The following is a 20,997-nucleotide window of genomic DNA, read 5'->3' on the forward strand; positions in this document are numbered from 1 at the left end:
TATTGTATTATAATTCAATTCAATGCGACGTCGCAATCGTACTTTCAAACTCTTCGAAGTGAAACGTCGAAGTAGAAATTGCAGACCTTTGATCATGATAAAAATAAGTCTACACTTGAAAAGCATTTAAATTACTAAGCGCTTTCAACGTTCATATAATATATATTAATTTAAAAGTTTCAAGTTGGATTTATATGTATAGTATAAAATATTATTTTGAAACTCTTATATATACCATAGTTTTTAGTCCCACTTCCACGAAACTGCATTTGGGCAGACATTTCATGGTAGTGGTTAAACATAAAACCTCGAAGAGTATGGCGCCGGCACCACGGTGATTTCGAACCAGCTTCTTCCCAGCCCTGACGGTAGTGGGAATTGATTGTACATTTCTGAAACTCTTCAGACATGATTTTTACTGATTCAGTTTTTATATTAAATCAAGTTACAAACGCAAAGAAGAATTCGAACATATTTAAAATGATAATTAAGCTTTTCTGTTTATTTTTTTGCGATAAACTTGGCATTTTCTGTCACGGGATATTTTCGAATTTTGATGTTCTACAAAATCGAACAACACGATTTGTGTCTTCCCATTCCACGCCCATTTAAACTGCACTAACTTTCTATAGCTTAAGGCAAACTTAAGCAGTCCTTGACGTAAGTTGTTCTATACATGTCACTCAAACCAAATTGAAAAAACTCAAGGTATTGATGCGGTTCGTAAAAATGTATTATCACAACATAGTTTTAGGCTAAAGATACCAGTATATTTCAACGCTAGAATCGTATTTCAGAATTTGGGCTTGACATTTACTACAGCGTCTTTTTGCTACATATGTTAGCATTAAATAGAATCTGTCCATCAGCATAAGGATTCTAATTCATTCAAAAACACTTCATAGTCTGCACGGAAATAAATTAGAATTTCCATTTTGGTCGCTTTCTGGAAATTAATCTGCAGATATTGTCAATAAGCTTGTTGCAAAATATCGTTGAGTTTGAAAATTTAATTTTTAAATACTTTTATACTTAATCGTGAAAAAGGTATAAATATATATAAGAAGAGAACGCAGGCACCATGTATCTTTCCAGGTACGCCCAAATCATGCGACTCTACTTCGCCATTTTGATTTTCGGACTGCTGAGCGTTGCTCGTGCTGTGCCACCGGATGTAGCGCCACCGGGTGAAGACGCGACTCCTCCATATTATTGCACAGCCAAGTATGGGTAGGTAATTTTATTAAATCTGAATGGTGATTAAACATATGCATTTGAAAAAGAGTAGAATATGTTTTTTGTTAGGTCTGTTTTATAATTGTGGCAAAAATTATTACGACTAAAATTTCGTTAAAACAAAGAAAAGCAAGCATTCATCACCACCATAAAACTTGCAAAACATGCGCAACAATTTTATTCAGTAATGTGGTGGCAAATGAGCAGGCGCATTAACTTGTCATAAACGGAATAAATAGACAAAACTAGCAATACAGATAACTGAAAGCATCTCAGCTTGTGAAAGAGTAACCAAGCGTAGCACTTAATTTTTTTTTTTTTTCAGGATCAATTTTGAAACTTGTTATGCCATTGAAGTAACTCGTCCATGCCCCCTTAGAACTTGCACAACTATAATAAAGAAGGGCAATTTATTGGCAACTGGAGAAATAGTCAAGTTGGAGAAATCGATAATAAGAAAAACACAACAATGCAGGTCGGTGACATAATCACTATAAATAGAGATAATGTTTAAATTCTATTAAAATAGGCAGTTTTAATATCATGGAAATATCAGTTTATATTAAATGCAATGTATCAGATTTTATATAATAATGTTTCGAGGTTTACAACGAAGTGAACAAATAGCCACCGACAAATAGTTTCCTAATACAACAATTACATCGATATGCAAGTCTATCCCATTTCTTTATTCCGTACTGAACAATCTGGATCCAACCTGCTAATTTATGCTCAAATACAAGGAGTTCAGATGTTCAATGACTCTTCATTTTCAACTTAGACACAATCGGTCATGTGGACGAAAAGACTGCAAATGCAGAGATTACTTTGCCACAGAAACCGTGCAAGAAAGTTACCAATCAAAAGACGTAAAACTAAGAAAGTCAGCTAAAATTGTTATCCGGGTATAAAAATTTTATTTTTTTAGTTTTCAGTATATTCAGTTGTTTGTTTGATCGAGGTACGGTCGCAAGAACTTACCTTGAACTCAGTAACAGTGAACAAATAATTTCATGAATACAATGGTAAAAAATTCAAATTCCATTTGAAATTTTCTGAAATTTGTTTTGCAATGGTGTGTATTAATACTCAAACAACAATATCGAGTTTTCAATTATTCAGTGAAATCGTCGGCACTCTGAAAGAGATAATGTTTATCGTTTTGTCCGAATCATTTCTGCGTCTTTATAAGGACATGTTCACAAATCTCGGCTTTCTTTCAAACCCGGCACTGATTTACAAAAATAACATTTATCATTGAATTGCAGTATCCGGCAAAATGCAAATGTGCGAGAAAGAGAAACAACTTCGACAAATTTTAAAGTGAATACTGGACAAACATCTTTGAAGGGCCAAATTCCGTGTTCGGCATAAAAAAATATATTATATCTTACAATGCATAAACATTTTTGATTCTTTGTATGAGTATTCGGGGAACGAGGTAATGTTTTACTCACAGACTAGTTTTGAAATTAGGAATGATTCAGAGATTTTAGAGCCACATATCCGCTTTAGAAGTTACCTTCGTGCTAAGAAGTAGCAAATAAAACCACTGAAACTATTCATCGCTCCTTAAGTGACATTCACATCGCTCCGCGGGCATTCGCAAAGATGACATGTATATGTGCGAATGGTTAAACTGACATTAAATGGTTACATTTTATTTTACTGGGTAACTCATGTATCACTTCTTTTCTGCATCATATTCACCCCCATAAAATCAACTAGCTTGATTTTATCTCTTATGATATAAAGAATAGCAATCCCGTAGTATGTGCATCGGAATGGCGGACACCCGAACATAATATGTGTGCCAGGTTGGGGTTAGGCCATGATTTTATTCTAATTTCCCTTATATTAGTTCCATGACGAGTTCAGGGACTAGCCAAGTGACTCCCGTAGTAGTTGTACCTGAAATTATGACCTAACCCTAACCTGATACAAATACTACGTTCCAGTATCCGCTATCTTGTTGGACATACTACGGGAGTACCTAAGGAATACCACTCGTGAAATGCAAATGTAACCCAAATCGGATGATTGGGAATTGCGTAATGAAAAATTCAGTTAAATTGAAGTTTCCGTGATCCAATCATAACTCTTTGACAAAAAATTAGGAGCGACAATTGAATGCTATTGAAGAGTGCTCTTCTTATAATACCAAATTAGCGTAAGCACATCAAGAATATTGTGATTAAGTGCCGAGCGATTAGGATTGCAAAGCGGCGCTCCAAAGAAAGGTACGTGTGCCAATATGAAGGTACACTTCATTCACGTCAATTGGTTAATATACTTTTTATTAAATTTAAGTGAAGTGAAGAAGTTTGCAATTAATATTTTTCAATGATTTTCTCAAAAAAGCAATAAAGCAATCTGTGTTATTTGCTATTAAGCAAAAAGACTAATTCAATAAAGGTGTCGCGGAAATTTGTATTTATTATGTCAAGTTCTTTGGTTTTATCTGTTCCACCACAATCTTTAAATAGGTTTATTATTCTTCTCATCTTTGTTTACTGCTTGACAATATAAAACCAGGCTAAACTTAGTTACTACTTAATAGCGTTGTTTAGATATTAGATTAATTTTATTTAGAGCGGCATTTTATTTAATTAATATATATATATATATGGCTGGGTATAGCATCTTGTATGAACCTGAGTCACATTTTCGTTATGGTTAAAATAAGCTTTGTCATGATTGTAGAAAGTTTCGAAGCCGCGAAATGATATTTGTAGAACTCAACATGTTATGAAAGTAATTTAGATAAAGATTTGGTTTCCTTTTATGGATACGTGATAACATTACCTCAAGCAGGTTACTAAACTATGTTACTGAAACGGATCGTTTCCATTTGAAGAGGTTACAGTTAAGGTAAGAAATGTAATTTGATTGCATTCAAAATGTGAAATGATTAATATTTCTGATTAAGACCAGAGTAAATCAATTTAATATAAATTGTAATCAGATTCACACATCTTCATAATAGAATACAATAAAAATACAAGCATAATATCCCTCTGTGAGCCATAAAATGAAAGCTATAAAAAATTACACGAACCGGAGTCAAATGAAAAAAGTTTACAATTTACACTGACTGTCGTTTTTATTTTTTGACATAATTTATATTTATACTTTCTAAATTTACAGTATCCATGCGGATGTGAATGCGTCAAGATTGACTATTCAGATTCAGACAAGAAGTCTTGAAATTTTCGAAACATACCGCCAACCTTAATCGGTGATAAATTTGCTGTTAAATTTCTACAAGAGACTAAATTACTGTTACTTTCATTTTATTATTGGTTGCCACTTTGGTATGCGGTTAATGCCATGAAGACATTTTCATCGAATTCAGTTTCTAATTATAACCCCGTAATCGTTGGGGTGATTGAATCTAACCCAACCGCTGATTCACATACCAAAGTGGCATCGATTAATGAATGTTATTCTATTAATATTTTATCTATCAATAGCGCAAAATATGCTATATTTATTCAAAGTCTTTATCTTGTATAATAAAAATTGCTTATTAAAGCAAAAAATTTGATACATATTTTTAGCTTTCTAGAAATTTCGTTGTTGCCGAAAAAATATTATTGTCAGTTTTGTCAAACATCTAAATTTTGTGAAATCGTTTAATGTTTATAATATAGGAAATATTATGTAACACTGGTTAATAATCCAAAACAGTCAGGTTTTGGCTATACAAACTGTAATGACTATGAAATTTAATAGATCAAATGATTGTAGGCTCTACTGGTATATTTAATACCAGTCAAATTCGGTATCATGCTATATTAACAAGGGTGTCAAATTAACGTTCCAGCTCGAAAAAGATGCGCATAGGGGCCGGCGCAAAAAAAAAATGCGATAAGGGCTGACGTTTGATTCTTCAACTTTCTAGTTAAAACTAGACTGTAGAATCTACCTGATGGAATTTATTTATCAACGTGAGGGTAAAAATAAATTCGCTGCTACAAAATTTAATATAGTCCTAGAGTACTCCCGAAATTTTTAAACGAATCTATTTGACCATTAGTAAATAGAAAACTACATCTTTCAGTTTCTAAATATTCCAGCCAGACTCCGACTTTCTGTAACATCGGGAGTGAAAAGAAATGAAAAATTTGTAAAAAAAAATCTACTCAAACTGAGCAATCACAAATTTAATAAAATTTTACATCGATTCAAAGATTAAGTAAAATTAAAATAAAACGGTATTTAGCGTTTGGCACAATGACTTTATGATGTAATATCGATTGGAAAATTCGCAGTTTAGTTTCAATAGCTCAGTAATAAGTAATCAAATGGTATCATAACAATTAAAGACTTTTGGTGAATTTAGATTTCATTTTCAAAACTGTTTTTTTTTTATTGAGGAATGAATTTAATTTCAATAATGCGTTATTATAGCAATTTATCATCGGCAACAGACTTTTAGCGACATCTTGTGCATCCACGCGCATTTCTATTCCATGCAATGCGACGTAGCAATCGTATTTTCAAACTCCTCGAGTGAAAAGTCGGAGTAGAAATTGCATACTTTGATGGTAATAAAATGAGTCTAAACTTGAGGAGCATTCAAATTACCAAGCGTTTCTAACAGCCTAACACATAAGACTTGCATACACCGGAGATGTTGCTATCAAAATTAAATTTTATAGGAGTTCAAGGCTGGATTCCGAGTCGAATTATTTTACAACTAGGATTTTGTGGGCGGTGTCAAATTTTTTTGCCTCTCAGTCGGGAGTCGGAGATAGAACTTTTGCAGCGGGGAGCATGGCTGGGAAGCCGGAGTCATTGAGCTGTGACATTTTGATGGAGCCGGAGCCAGAGTCAAGCTTATCATGTTAGATGGAGCTACCAGAAATGTTAGTAGCTCCAGCTTCTAACCATCTTATTGTTTATAACATCAATATTTATTCAATATTTTATACAAATAATAAAATCTATCTTTTACAGCACATAAATTGTCAATTTATATTGTTAATTTCAAAAGTTTCAAGTTGTATTTACCTATTCGAAATTTTAATTTTGAAACCCTCATAAAAACCATAGTTTTTGGCCCTACTTTCGGGAAACTGCATTTGGGCAAATATTTAATGGTAGTGGTTAAACATATAAACCTCAATCGGTATGGCGCCGGAGTCGGGGCCCCTGTGATTTCAAACCAGCTCGAATTTGATTGTAAATTTCTGAGACTCTTCAGACCTGATTTTTACTCATTCAATTGTTTTTTTAATAAATTAAATTACAAACGCAAAGAAGAACTCCAATCATTTTAAAATGATAATTGAGCTTTTCTGTTTATTATTTTTTACGATAAAAGTATCATTTTCTGTCACAGGGTATTTTCCTAATTTGATGTTCTACAAAATCGAACAACACGATTTTTGTCTTCCCATTCCACGACCATTTAAACTGCATTAACTTTCTATAGCTTGAGGCAAACTAAAGCAGTTCTTGACGCAAGTTGGTCTATACATGTCACTCAAACCAAATTGGAAAAAAACTCACAAAGTATGCCTGCTGTTCATAATAAATCGTATTATCACAAAGCTAGTTTTCGGATAACGGTACAGAGTTTGAGCTTGGCATTTGCTGCAGCGTCTTATTACAAGGTACGTTAGAATTAAATAGAATCTTTTAATAATGAAAGTATAATGATCCACATCCATTCAAATGAACTCCATAGCCTGCACGAAAATGAAAGGGAATTTCCATTTTGGTCGCTTTCTGGAAATTAATCAGCAGATACTGTCAACAAGCATGTTGCAAAATATCGTTTAGTTTGCAAAACATGATTTTTGAATAACTTTATACTTAATGGTGAAAAAAGGATAAATATATATATAAGAAGAGAACGCAGGTACCAAGTATCATTCCAGGTACGCCCAAATCATGCGACTCTACTTCGCCATTTTGATTTTCGGCCTGCTGAGCGTTGCTCGTGCTCCGCCACCGGATGATGACGCACCTTCTACATATTATTGCACAGCCACGTATTGGTAGGTGATTTTATTAAATTTGAACCGTGATTAACAATTGCATTTGAAAACAGGTAGAATATGTTTTTTGTTAGGTCTGTTTTATAATTGTGCCAGAAAATATTATCGTTGAAATATCGTTGCAACAAATAAAATCAAAAATAAAAGCTTAAGCATTCAGCACCACCATAAAACGTGCACTGCAAAACATGCGCAACAATTTTATTCACTAAAGTGGTGACAAATTCCAAAAAAAATGAGCAAGCTCATTAACTTGTCATAAACTGAATAAATAAGACAAAACTAGCAATACAGATAACTGAAAGCAACTCAGTTTGCCAAAGAGTAACTAAACGTAACACTTTATTTTTTTCTTCTCAGGAGCAATTACGTTTCTTGTGCAACCAATGAAGTAACTCGTCCATGTCCCATTAGACCTTGCACAATTATAATAACGGAGGGCAAGTTACTTGCAACTGGAGAAACAGTCAAGCTGGAGAAATCGATAACAAAAAAAACACAACAATGCATGTCGGTGAAATAATCACTACAAATAGAGATATTGTTTAAATTCTATTAAAATAAGCAGTTTTAGTATGCATGGCCATATTAGTTTATATCAAATGCAATGTATCAGATTTTATATATCAATGTTCTAAAGTTTAAATAACGAAAGCTACCGACAAATAGTTTTTAATACAACAACTACATCGATATGCAAGTCTGTCCCATTCTTCTTCTTTCCGTACTGAACAATTTGGATCCAACCCGCTACTTTATGCTCAAATACACAAAGTTCGGATGTTCAATGACTCTTCATTTTCAACTTAGACACAATCGGCCATGTGGAGTAAGAAACTGCAAATGTAGAGATTACTTTGCCAAAAAAACCGTGAAAGTAAGTTACTCAAAGGACGGAAGACTAGAAAGAAAGCCAGCTAAAATTGTTATTCGGGTATGACAATGTTATTGTGTTAGTGTACAGTATATTTAGTTGCTTGTTTGATCAAGACAAGATCACAAAAAATTACTTTCAACTGGCAAGAATCCAGAAACAGTGAAATAAAAACTTTATAAATATCAAAGATTCCATATAACATCTCCTGAAATATGTTTTACAATGCTGTGTATTGATATTCATAAAACTATACCGAGTTTTCCATTATTCAGTGAAATTGTCGGCACTCTGAAAGAGATAATGTTTATGGTTTTATCTGAATCATTTAACATATATAACATATATCATTGAATTGCAGTATCCGGCAAAATGCAAATGTGCGAGAAAGAGGAGCTTTCTTAGAGGAATCAAAGTGTCAAGTGGATAATGGACAAACATCTTTGAAGACCAAATTCCATGATCTAAGTCACATCGAGATAACGAAAATATATTATATCTTACAATGCATAAACATTTTTGATTCTTTGTATGAGTATTTGGGGAACGAGGTAATGTTTTGCTCACAGACACAGATAGTTTTGAAACTAGGAATGATTCAGAAAGTTTAGGGCTACATATCTGCTTCGAAAGTGAAAGTCGCACTAAGAAGTAGCAAATAAAAGCAACGCAAGTATTCATCGATCCTGAAGTGATATTCACAAGATTGCTGCGCGGCCATTCGCAAAGATAACATGTATATGTGAAAATGGTTAAACTGACATTAAATGGTTAATGGTTACATTTTATTTTGCTGGTTAACTCCGGTATCAATCCCTTTCTGCAGCATATTCATCTCCATAAAAATCAAGTAGCTTGATTCTATCACCTATGGTAAAAAGGGTACTGCCGTAGTGTGTGTATACCAGTTTAGGGTTGGGTCATAATTTTATTCCGATTTTTTCTTTTTTTAGTTCTATTACGAGTGTGGGTCAAGTGAATATAACCCCTGCTCATAGGTTTCAGTTCCTTTACACAACTGATGTAAACTAGACGAACAAAGTTAGTTACCTCCATATTGGTACATACACTTCTGGAGCGCCGTAAAATGAATAATAAGATGAAAAAAATGCAAATATAACCCGAATCTGATGATGTGAAATTGGCGTAATGGAAAATTCAGTTAAATTGTAGCTTACGTGATCCAACCATAACTCATTGAAAAAAAATTAGAAGCGACAGTTAAATGCTATTGAAGAGTGCTCATCTTATAATAACAAATTAACTTAGGCACATCGAGAATATTTTGGTTTGAGTGCCGAGCGATTATCCAGTCAGTTTAGAGATTCGACTGGGAGCCTAAGTGCAAACCGCAAAGTTCAAATTAATATTGTTGTTAGTAGATTCAGCAATTATAATATAATTTTCAAAGAGAACTTAAATTTAATTTGACAGTCAGATGTAAATGATAAATAAAATGACGCGTTCTGCGGTTTTGTCGTATTCTATTCCGCAAATTTGGAAACCACCTCGGTGCAATCGTGCAGGATTTGCAAATATAAATTCAGAAAATCGCGAGATCAAAACAACAGTAGCTCATAGAAAGCAATAACAACGTCAGCAATTAAAATCGGATTTAATTAGAAAAAATTAGCAATGAAAAACAGCTTCAAATCTAGAGAAGCATCATTTCTCAACTTTCGGCAATCGAAGAAAGATGAAGATTTTACTCGCAGCAGTTCTTTGTGAATTATTAGTCTTATCGTTTGCAAAAAGGCGTTACAATAAAGCACCACCACCTTTACCTGAATGCACAGCAAAGTCAAGGTATTTATTTATTGTCTGCGTTCCAGAATAGATAAATATAATATAGCTGATTAATGATGATAAAAAAGAAAAGATTTCATATGTTATGACAACGTGTTTGCATATTTGCATATTTTCAGAAGTCTTACTCGTTGGAGTCAATGTGTTGTTTACGACTATACCATTCTAATTTTTCTCCACTATAATTGCTTCCTTAGTACTAGCGATCAGGAGATTAGCAATTCTCGAATATCAAATAAGAGTCTCTGTTTTGTTCTTTTAATATTTTTTTTGAAGAGAATTACTCTCAGCAAGGTCACACACAAATTGTGAAACTGATCTCTAACCGAAGTTACCAAAGTGCCGAGATTTAAAAGGGTTATTAAAAATTGAAGCGTTGAATTGCTCGTTACCACACCAACTGACATGAGACTTAGGGCAATTTATGCGAATACGATCCGAAAAATAGCTATGGAATATTGAATTCCACTTAACTGTAGGTATTGTAAAAAGCTTTAAATTAAATTTATTTTGTCTGGTAGGTATACTGACAGTAAGTTCTCATAACTTACAGTCAACCAACGGATAAAAATATTTCTGAGCTACAAGTTCTGAGAGCGAACAGGAAAAGATTGTAGTCTTCAATAAATATTTAATTTATACAAATTTAGTGAATATTTGAGATATTTACGAAAATTTTAACGATATTTAAAACGGGGACGGTATTAATGTTGTTTGCAATTATTGAACGCTTCCATTGACGACGAGACTCGCTTGATAGTACAAAACTATGAATGGCAAGAACTAATAACTTTTACAAGCGTACATTATATTTTCTGCTTTTGATTTTTTAGTTATAAAACTCCGCCATTTTGCTGGAGCCCAACCCACACATGCTTACATCGTAAGTGTAGATTTACCATCAAGGAAATGCGATTATCTACCGACCCGCCTAAAGACGTCCCACTTTCGAGAAAATATACAGTAGACGTCAAAGAATGCAGGTAACATTAATGCGACATCTTGTGCTTAGTGAATTAGTTTATAACGTGGTTGAAGAATAGGTTGTAGAAAAAAAATTGTTTTATAATATTTGAATTAGTGCATTGAAAACTTGGAACAACTTTCCACAGAAAATTGGGACCTCCAGAAGTATGTGCACCAAGATGGCGCATATCCTGAACATAGATGTGTACCAGGTCAGGGTTCAGGTTGTGCGCCGATACTTTAGGAGCGCCGAAAATTGCTAGCAAATTTACGTAAATAGACAAAAGTGATTATTTTAAACAATAGGCGCTTCTGGAGTATGCGTACCAAGATGACAGACACGGAACGTAGCATGTGTACCTGGTTAACGTCAGGCCATAATTTTAGGTACAAATACTACGGGAGTCCCTCACCTGGTACACGTACTACGTTCCGGTGTCCGCCATCTGGGTGGGTACGCATATTTCAGGAGTACCAGATTAGGTATACAAATTTTGTAAAAATTCAAGACAAGTCAGTCATGAGGTGGTTCATGACTGTTCTATACATATGATTTTTACTTGGCACTAACCAGTGGTGGGATTCAAATTTTTTGTCAGCCGGTTTCATCACACAAATGTCATATTTTCAGGCGGTTCTGTTACAAAAAGTCATGTAATGTTAACCGGTTCGCTGATCTTATAAAATTCCGTGAGACGGTTCTATAGAACCGGTTCGAACTGGCTAAATCCCACTACTGGTACGAACTGACAACTTTTACAAATATTTAGCAATAATTCAATTTAAAAAATATTGACAGAGGAGAACCTGATGGACGACCATGCAGCGAAGGTGGCACGTGTTCATGTAGACACGAATTCAAGTGGATTCTGATAGAAACATACGTTATCATACACAACAAATCGCCATTCGGAGAACTCACTCATGCCAAGTCCATGAAAAGAATCGGTTATGCACGCGTGAGTGATATAAAAGTTGAAGTATTCAGTAAAAAGGGCAAAATGATTGTAAATTTATAATTGTACTTGAATATTATCATAATACTATGGATGCCGATTTTAGGTAAAATGAAACAGTTACATATAGATAGATTATACATCATTGATAAATGAATTGATTTATGATTTATGAAATGATTTATGAAATGAGTTATAAATGTCGGGAATTACCTGTCCTATAATAACAAGAGAGCTATGCTGAAATATATGGATATGTAGCGCCACCTAGTGGCAGATGTCGATGACGTCATGGCACATAAAAAAACGAATCCCATACAGCTCACCGGAATATTTGAAAAAAACAAAAGAAGTACCCTTTTGGTGAAAAATTTAATCTTTGAGCCCCGAAAATTTCAAAGCGATTGCTCCAGTAATCAAAGAGAAATGCTGATTTTTTCTGTGACAAAGAACAAGAACAAAAAGGGCGCCAGCATAAAATGCAAAACGATGGCAATGTCCACTAACGTGTCCAATAATTAGATCCCACTTTGGTATTCGATATCAGCGCCGTAAAACTACTTTGATACGTCATATAAATTGCTCAATGTGATTTCAATCACATACCAAAATGGCACAACAATTGACATGTGTTCAGTCTCATAAAGACATTCTCATAGAATTCAGTTTTTAACCCTAACGTTGGGTTGGGGTTTAGTTTATTCTAAAATCAGATCGAGACTGCATACAAAAGTTGTATCAACTTGTACACAAAATTTTACAGGTTCCAGATGGATGCAGATGTGGAATGAGAAAAGCTGGTCCATATCCATAGTGCCCAGAGATCAAAACGAAAAACTTTTTTGTACAGTAGAGTAGAGCAAGAATGTATCATGTGTCTTGTATTTATATTCAATTAAAAATACATATAGAGTCTTTTAAATCTGTAATTTTAAAGTATTACTGAAATAGTAATAACATGAATAATATATAGATAGAATAATTGGACTTCGAACACACAACTAAATCAATGGGGATCAAAAATCAACACAAGGATATATTGTCGCCACATCACTGGATTACGATTCTACTATGTACGAATTTTGCATATATGAATTATGGTTGAATCTGTGTATATAGTGGATATAGTTCATACCTCCTTTATCATTTTCGCAGTTGAATTAAATTTAATTCCAAAATAAAATACTTCTGAATATATTTTATGTAGTACAAATATAATAGTAAATTATTCAGTATGTTGTATAAAAAAAAGCTTGTTTTTGTTTTGTCGATCGAGTGACAAAATATTTAGTACTACCACAAAAAAATAAACAATCGAACAAAAAAAAAAATAAACAATCGAAAAGAAGCAAATCTGTGGTTATTTGCGGCGTTTTTCTGCTGCGAAAGTATTTAGTTTTCTACAAGATTGTTAAATCACTTCCAGCCATACGTCAATGATGAACGAAATAAGCCTTTGCAAATTTGTTAATCACTTCAGTGCATGATTCGAAAATATTTATCCAAGTATTCCCAAGATCAAGGTTAAATATCTATGATCATAAATGGGAAAAAGTTAGAATCTGTAACTTCTGGGTTTAAATATAGACAACCGCTTAGGCTGGGATGTCCATGTTAAATATATTTATAGCAAACTTTCTCGTGTCGTGAGTATGTCGTATAAACTTCGACATTGTATATTTTCAAATTTTTCAATCATATATCTAATATCATGAATATGCAAGTGTAGCATGGAGATCAACATCTCAATCAATTTTGCATAGAATTAGAGTGCTTCAGAACAGGGCCGTTAAAATACTTCATCGTTTTTTCTGTTCGTTTAAACCTCATAACATAATATATAACAAAACTACCATTCTAAAGCTTGCAGATATTTAAAATTAGAGGTCTGTAAGCTCATGCACATATACAACAATCTGTGTCTATCTATTGCGTTTAATAGTGATTTTACCAGATTGAGTAATAACACATGCAACACACAACACAAGATCAGCCTCTACAGTCAACACACTCTTCCCATTCAGCTCATTTCAAAACTCAAAATTATTTTAAATTCAAGAAAGTAAAAATGAAGAATGACATAGCAAGTGGGTTAAAACGAAGTCAGCCTCATCAGCTCTCCAGAGCAAAGTTATAAAAAAAAAAAATTTATTGCCATAATATATACTGGATGGCCCTAATCATTTTTGTTAAATATCATACTCATTTGTATTAAAAATGGCACAAGCAACATTTGAGACAAAGCTGTATAGTGCCACTATACCGGTACAGATTTACCAAGTCAAGCAGTTAGGAAGTCGTACTACCGGTATATTTCTATGATTATTAAATTCTGAGTTTCCAATAAATGTGTTTCAGACAATTTCGCCTCACCTGATGTCAGAATGTCGAGATTGATCATTCAACGTTTTCTTATAATTCATATAAATTTGTTCTTCCTACTTTCTGCAGCATTTTTTCCACTTGACACTTCAGTCATATCTGCTCAGTTGTCAATGAATTTGATGTCACTTTATATCTGCAACATCGTTTCAATGCATGAATATATATTTACATGGAGTACCTCCGTACCGGTAACCTGTGTTCAGTTGGATATAGCCTACCGATACAAACTACGGTACCGTATACAGTACAGCAGTACCGGTATCGTTAAGGCGTTTCCCGCTTACAGGTACGGTACCGGTAATGATCAAATGAAACAACCTATTGTATCATTTTTATTTATCGTACCTGCCTTTCTTATCACTTCATATTGCTGTATTGCGGTATTTACTTTGTAACAAAGCTTCACGTTGTCCCGCTTCGAGTCATTCAGTTGAATAGGTGCAGCCGTGTGTCTTCACCGAAATATGTGCTGCCATTAATAATTAGTTCAGAAGATCCCGTGTTCCGCAAAGCCACACAAATGGATTCAAAGTTCACGACGCAAATAGGAACTTCATTACAAATGGTAAAACACACGATTAAAGCAGATAATATCAGCGCGACGGAATACGACGCTTACCCCAGGACAGCCAAAGCAAGGAGGACGCTGCAATCAACAGCAAGTCGTCACGTATGCAGCGGTGGTTGGAGTCGAGCAACAGAATCTGACTATCGGGTGCAATTAGGGCTCAAACTTCACCCGCCAATGCATTGACTACACAAAAAATATAAATACGATATGAAACAATGAAAAATAGGACGACTTCAGTCTCGCCACATATGGTATTCCGCGTCTACGCGTCGGTCTTGTGGGTCCTTAATATAATTTCTAGTACGGTAAGTGATGATACTTGAATAATTCGCACGACACTTATTGTATATATCGCTAGTTTTAATAATCTTAAAATTTCATTTTTCAAAAACTAGATATCATAATATTGTATGTCGCTGGTCGGTAACCAGCTATTGTTGTCCGCGATTTTCATCTCCTAGTAGTGGAAAAAATAAACTTGACTTGACAAGGCGGTTATACAAGTATTTTTTTTACTAACTATTGAAAATAGGATACATCAATAGGACATATATGACCATAATAAAACCCTTTGGTATTTTAGGCCCAATTAATTCGAATAAGTAATATTTCTAGACATGTGTATACATCACTGATTTAGGGCATTCTACATGTTTTTATAACTTTTTGTATGTTTGGCATTCATGACAATCATTATTAGAATTTATTATATTTATCTATTTTTTGATGCAGTGAATAAAAAATTACCTTGACTTTGCTTTGCATTCATGTAAAGGTTGTGGCGCCTTATTGTACGGCCATTTTGCAAACGATAAGACTAACAATTCACAAAAAAAGAGCTACGAATAAAGTCTTCATCTTTTTTCTATCGCCGAAATATCAAAAAAATGCTTCTTGATATTTGAAACTGTTCTACGTTGATGTTTTTCTCTATAATTGAATTCGATTAATATCGCGCAAGAGGTTGTTTTTGCTTTCTATAAGCTACTGTTGTTTCTATTTTGCGATTTACTGGATAAATACTTGCGAATCATACACGATTACATCGAGGTGGTTCCCAAATCTGCTTAAACGAATCTTTATGAATAAAATGCAACAAAACCGCAAAACGTTTATGAGGCTTCATAGTTTCCAATATTTACACCTGGTTGGCAACCTAGATGTTTAAAATTTTCGTTGAAAATGCACTTGCGTTGCAAAACCTAATAACAAGATTTGTAGTTTTTTATTGCACTTTCAGACGAACTTTTTTGATAGTTGAACTGTCCGGATAACTATCGCTACTGTAAATCATTATTAGTTTGTCAGAATGAGCACTCTGCAAATATGATCATGGCCTTCTAGCACGTTTTCAATGGAGTATATTGTACAAAATAAATGACATATATATGTTGGATTCAATTCAATGTATCACATCAATACGGATGCGACGGCAAACCATATTGAAAAAGCCTGTAAATATATTCAGTACTGAATTTGTTATAATATAAAAACAAACTACATTTTCATATATTACATGGGTCTAACTTATTTTTGACTTTTTACAAACTTATATATGTCGGTACATATTCAGGCACATGCAGTGGTGGGATTCAGCCGGTTCGCACCGGTTATATAAAACCGTCTCACGGAATATAAGATCAGCGAAACGGTTAGCATTACTAAAAAAAAACAAGTGAGAAAACCGGCCGAAAAATATGACTTATGTGATGGAACCGACTGACAAAAAATTTGAATCCCACCACTGGGCACATGTACTAAACATTTCTTGGCTCCAGTGATGTGATTACGATTGAGTTGTTAATCAAACGTTGATTTTTTTACGTCAACATTAAAATACTACATTCTAAAGTATTTACAATCCCGCTGGCCACCCCTGTTAGACCTTGATATTCAAGTTACTCTGTGTTGAATTCTCATACTAATGAGAAATAGTACAATGAGGCAGTCTTTGACACCGACAATATATTTTTATGTTTTACAATATGTCATTATCTTGATTACGTCACACCTCTTAAATTCGATACCAAAATTAATATAATAAAAATTTGGTTAAGAAAATCAAATTGGATTAACCTTTCAATATGCAATAGTAAAAACACCAGAATATAGTATATCATGCATCTTGGTTGATACATTTATGAATATGCTTGAAATGTAGTAATCACTTTCTACTCTCAGCCGTCTATTTCTCGTTCTAACGCGTATTCGCTCATGAATCTAGTACATTTACATCCACCAGGAACCTAAAAAGTTAAAATATTTATTAGAAAAAAATATTATTATTCGGGTCCGAGGTCCAACCTTAGACGGACTTGGTTGTTCTTTGACGGTCACACTAGACCTGCTCATGCTAAAAGTAATAAATTCGGTACTCCCGAAGTATGTGAACCAAGATGGCGGACACTGGAACGTAGTATGTGTACCAGGTTAGGGTTAGCCCATAATTTCAGGCATAAATACTACGGAAGTCCCTTGGGTAGTTCCCGGACTCGTAATAGCACTAAAGTAAGGAAAATTAAAATAAAATTATGGTCTAACCCTAACATGGTACTCACACTACGTTCCGGTGTCCGCCATCTTGGTTCACATACAATGAGTGTAAAAAAAGATGGCCGAGGTAAACTAAGAGCAAACGCATTTTCTTACCCACAACAACGTTAAACCACAGTATTTTCAAGTAATACCTGTCACGAAAGAATATAATGTTAAGCGACATTACAAAACCAAACTCGTGAAAAGATACCGAAAATACCATGATATTTATATTTTTTGTAAAGCAATTTTAAAATACCTAAATTCTTTATATAGTTTCCTTGAAAAACTGATTAGAACGATGAACTCTCATTTTTAATTTAAATTTAAAGTGATTAAACTCGCGATGTTTTGATCACCTTTGGGTTTTATCCGACTGCGGCCAGCGAGACCTACTCAAAAGTTTTTGCGGCTTTTCAACCCCGCAACCTTGGAACACTCTATAATATATTTAAAACCGTCGCCTTTTTTACAACGGAAATTGAACAGAAAATTTATTTTTTTATAAACATAATCAAATGATAATTTTTTTTATAACCGTACTACGAAGTGAGATGTACCAAAACTAAAACACAAGAGGGCGATATTACCTTAGTTATAACTTGATTAATGGAACTTGTCAATACTTTAAGATTACAAATAAACAGTCACAAATTGAAAACAGGTCGCTTAAACACGTCTATATAAAACAGTCATATTGAAACCAACTTACCGTGAATTTGACGGTTTGTAGCACTTTCTCCCACAAGTTTGTTTCTTCATTTCGTTGGAAAACCCATGTTTCGATTTTCTTCGAAATGTATTGGGTTTGGCAGGTACATCTGACTTTTCCGCTTTTTCCACATGCTATTCCAGGCATTCTTAAATAAAACAAATCAGGTATTGATCTTTTGGTTAAGCATTTCAGTCTTTTGGTTAGTCACTAGGGCATAAGCTTGGAATGTAACATGAGAACTTATTTACATATTTAGCATCAAAAATTACCTATTTCATTCCACTATTATTTAATTTAAACTTCTAAAGAATTATATTGGAGTTTGCGCCAAATTAGTAGAATAGTTCAAAATCCCAAAATCTTATTTGAAGTCGCCTAATAATACTGAATAAAAGAAGTCAACCTACTATATATTTGTATTGTGTCCAATTACTATAAACGAGCGATAAACAAACAATATATACATTACAAAATAGCATTAAATAAAAAAAATTTGAGCTTCAAAAAGTAAAATTTCAAAATAAAAAGAGAAGTTACATTTCTGTACTCTTATATTGATCATATTTCCAGCCTGATACTTTCTGCCTGAAAACATCTAAACACACATTCAACAAAAATTTGATTTAAACCTAAATGCATTTCAATTTGTTGTGACGGTCAGATTAAAAATTGTCAGATGATTGTTAGATTAACTAACAAAACATCAATTTGAAGAAAAATATAGCAACAAATTATTAACAACTTAGTTCAGTTAAAACATTTGTTTTTTGGAGTAAAACTTCCCCAAACCTGCACTGTTTCCCGATTGTTTTATAGGGAGTTGCTAGTCTCACGGTGGAAAAGGGAGAGATTGAAGTTTGTCCAGGATAAACTATGAATCTGCAACTCTGTTCCGGACACCTGGACAAAAAAGTCTTATCTACGTAAAGACTCTTTGTAAAGAGACATGTCTTTGTAGAGATGAGTCTAGAATAAACAAAATAGTTTTGTTTAGAATTATCATGGTTTATCCTTTTTCAAACAGCTATTTTAGTCATCACTTTTATAATTTACATTCCGCGCAGGTTAACAGCACTCCTGGGTTGAACCTGGGTTGGGACCAGCTTTGCAGCCGTGAATGTCAATAATTTAATTCATCAAATTGCGGTTCATAGTCTTTGGTCAGTAGTCTTCTCAAAGCAAAGCAAGCTGAATATTTATATTTGCAAGATCTTTTCTAATAAATTTATATTAATTTGTATACTGATTTATAGTTGGAATTAAACAAATGAGTCTAGTAAACAATATTTAGCTAGTGAGGCGACATCCTAGAAGCGGTAATAGTCTTGTATTACATTGGCGGAGGTACTGATAGCAAATGCGATTTATGGAAAAATGCTTCAACTTAGACAAATAGTTTCTCACCCGTAAATACTTCTTGGTGCACAATTCGGGAAAACAATCGTCTGTAGGTTTTCCAAGTCTTTGCCCGTGCAACTCGCCAATACGGCGCTTGCAAAGATAGCAAGAAAGCACTTCATCATATCTTCACAGACTGCATTCAAAATAATGTTTGCGTTTTCGGACCCTAACATTATATTTATAGTAGCCCAGTGCCCAAGATGTAAGGCTATGGTCATCATTAGGCTGATTAATTAGGGTATAATAATAAATACCTGTACAAAACATATGCTATAATAACAGTGTGTAAAATTTTAATGCATCAGATTATCATAATTAATATTGATGCATGATCTTTTTAAAGATAAATTTAAATATTGTATAATCAAAGGTCGAGTCTGAAAAATAGAATACTTCGTACCAGGGTCATGCTATAAATTTTAATACTGAATTATAAAATAATAATAAATAATAAACGATCCTAATATGTAATAAATCCTACCCCGAGTGTCATTTACTTGTTGTCTACATAATCTTTCAATAAGACAGATACAAGATTGATATTCTACTTTACTTTGATTAGACTTGATTTGGTGGGAAATTATTACAAAGTTAAACTACATAATAATGTTCAAAATTAAATTGCAAAGTTCGTGTCAAAAGATTAAGTAGGTGTCTCCATCAGCTAAAATTTATTCTCGTGTTTTAATTTGTCGTCTTCTCCCCTGGGCATAAACTGTTTTCGCAGACGGAAGCCGTCGACTTGAAATAGAAAAAAGGATGATGAAATTTCAGGTAATTGTTATCATGGAGTGATATACTATTGTACTACTTTAATATATAAAAAAAATATATGGTAGAAAACAATGCCAGTTTAAAATAAAAACAATAAATTGAAATGGAATTGAATTGCAAAAGTCACCGAATGAATGATATGTTCCCAACCTTGGCCATCACAATGTCGATGTTGTTTATAAATTCTACAATAACTCGGATTTGAATTGTAACTCCAAATTGTAGTGACTCGACTCAACTTAGGACTCTAACTTTAAAATATGCTGGGGGTTGGCCTTGATTCAAAACTCGGATGACTTTAGACTTGAATCGCGACCGGGGTTTATAAACTTCTACCCAACGCTCTGATAAAAGTTCGAAAAGTTAATCAAGGCACAACTCAACAGCAAAATATTCAAATAAGATCAATTTTTCATCTGAGCAATGTTTTTCGTATATTCCTCATTACAAGTGCATTCTGTCACATTTGAGTTTTTGGAAGTTTGTGACCTGACATTGACCGAGTGAAATTGACTAAGCGTGTCAATAAGAATGGAAATTTAAAACGTGTAGTTTTGTGTAGTACGGGTCATTTTAACTCAATATCGTTGATCTTCAGAAAAAGCACAACTGCAATAATATTTGAGTATTTTTGTTTTGTTTTCTTAGCCTATTGCATGTAAAGTCGTTCCGTTGCTCTCAATTTGCGCGAAATGCTATATATGATTACCATAAGTTTTGTCTACCGCATTTATTCATATTTAGGATAACGATAAACAATATACTTTTTT

General features: G+C 33.7%; 3 protein-coding genes across 8 annotated transcripts; 2 read left to right on the forward strand and 1 right to left on the reverse strand.

Moving 5' to 3' along the window:
- Positions 1–1,079: 1,079 nt before the first annotated feature.
- Positions 1,080–2,598, forward strand: LOC120333629 (uncharacterized). Its single transcript, XM_039400967.2, has 4 exons — positions 1,080–1,230; positions 1,562–1,711; positions 2,018–2,141; positions 2,505–2,598. The coding sequence occupies exons 1-4, from the start codon at positions 1,082–1,084 to the stop codon at positions 2,556–2,558; spliced, it is 477 nt and encodes a 158-aa protein (XP_039256901.2). The 5' UTR covers positions 1,080–1,081; the 3' UTR covers positions 2,559–2,598.
- Positions 2,599–6,815: 4,217 nt separating this feature from the next.
- On the forward strand, positions 6,816–14,208 carry LOC120334593 (uncharacterized). 5 transcript variants are annotated; one of them, XM_078120635.1, is made up of 5 exons: positions 6,816–6,857; positions 7,125–7,244; positions 7,605–9,924; positions 10,758–10,907; positions 11,690–12,004. In XM_078120635.1, the coding sequence occupies exons 3-5, from the start codon at positions 9,815–9,817 to the stop codon at positions 11,907–11,909; spliced, it is 480 nt and encodes a 159-aa protein (XP_077976761.1). In that variant the 5' UTR covers positions 6,816–6,857; positions 7,125–7,244; positions 7,605–9,814; the 3' UTR covers positions 11,910–12,004. The 5 variants fall into 5 exon arrangements, with proteins under 5 accessions (XP_077976761.1, XP_039258034.2, XP_077976764.1 ...); XM_039402100.2 differs by lacking the exons at positions 10,758–10,907; positions 11,690–12,004 and having other exon boundaries at positions 7,605–7,754; positions 8,055–8,178; positions 8,480–10,015; XM_078120636.1 differs by lacking the exons at positions 6,816–6,857; positions 7,125–7,244 and having other exon boundaries at positions 7,252–7,754; positions 8,055–8,178; positions 8,480–9,924.
- Positions 14,209–16,745: 2,537 nt separating this feature from the next.
- LOC120334089 (uncharacterized) lies at positions 16,746–19,616 on the reverse strand. Of its 2 annotated transcripts, XM_039401540.2 has the most exons (4): positions 19,457–19,616; positions 18,842–19,018; positions 18,050–18,197; positions 16,746–17,048 (listed from the first exon to the last, which is right to left on the reverse strand). In XM_039401540.2, exons 1-4 carry the CDS (start codon positions 19,573–19,575, stop codon positions 16,980–16,982), a joined length of 513 nt encoding a protein of 170 aa, XP_039257474.2. In that variant the 5' UTR covers positions 19,576–19,616; the 3' UTR covers positions 16,746–16,979. The 2 variants fall into 2 exon arrangements, with proteins under 2 accessions (XP_039257474.2, XP_077976760.1); XM_078120634.1 differs by lacking the exon at positions 18,842–19,018 and having other exon boundaries at positions 19,457–19,600.
- Positions 19,617–20,997: the final 1,381 nt, after the last annotated feature.

This window comes from Styela clava, chromosome 15 (assembly GCF_964204865.1).
Source record: "Styela clava chromosome 15, kaStyClav1.hap1.2, whole genome shotgun sequence".
NCBI lineage: Eukaryota > Metazoa > Chordata > Ascidiacea > Stolidobranchia > Styelidae > Styela > Styela clava.

Excerpts from the sequence above, each read along its gene's own strand:
- LOC120333629 (XM_039400967.2), top strand. The coding sequence starts at position 1,082 with ATGTATCTTTCCAGGTACGCCCAAATCATGCGACTCTACTTCGCCATT. Across the intron at positions 1,712-2,017 it reads AGAAAAACACAACAATGCAG|ACACAATCGGTCATGTGGAC; the intron begins GTCGGTGACATA and ends TTTTCAACTTAG. Across the intron at positions 2,142-2,504 it reads CAGCTAAAATTGTTATCCGG|TATCCGGCAAAATGCAAATG; the intron begins GTATAAAAATTT and ends ATTGAATTGCAG.
- LOC120334593 (XM_078120635.1), top strand. The coding sequence starts at position 9,815 with ATGAAGATTTTACTCGCAGCAGTTCTTTGTGAATTATTAGTCTTATCG. Across the intron at positions 9,925-10,757 it reads GAATGCACAGCAAAGTCAAG|TTATAAAACTCCGCCATTTT; the intron begins GTATTTATTTAT and ends TTGATTTTTTAG. Across the intron at positions 10,908-11,689 it reads GTAGACGTCAAAGAATGCAG|AGGAGAACCTGATGGACGAC; the intron begins GTAACATTAATG and ends AAATATTGACAG.
- LOC120334089 (XM_039401540.2), bottom strand. The coding sequence starts at position 19,575 with ATGATGAAGTGCTTTCTTGCTATCTTTGCAAGCGCCGTATTGGCGAGT. Across the intron at positions 19,019-19,456 it reads GCACCAAGAAGTATTTACGG|ACTCATCTCTACAAAGACAT; the intron begins GTGAGAAACTAT and ends TGTTTATTCTAG. Across the intron at positions 18,198-18,841 it reads ACAATCGGGAAACAGTGCAG|AATGCCTGGAATAGCATGTG; the intron begins GTTTGGGGAAGT and ends GTTTTATTTAAG.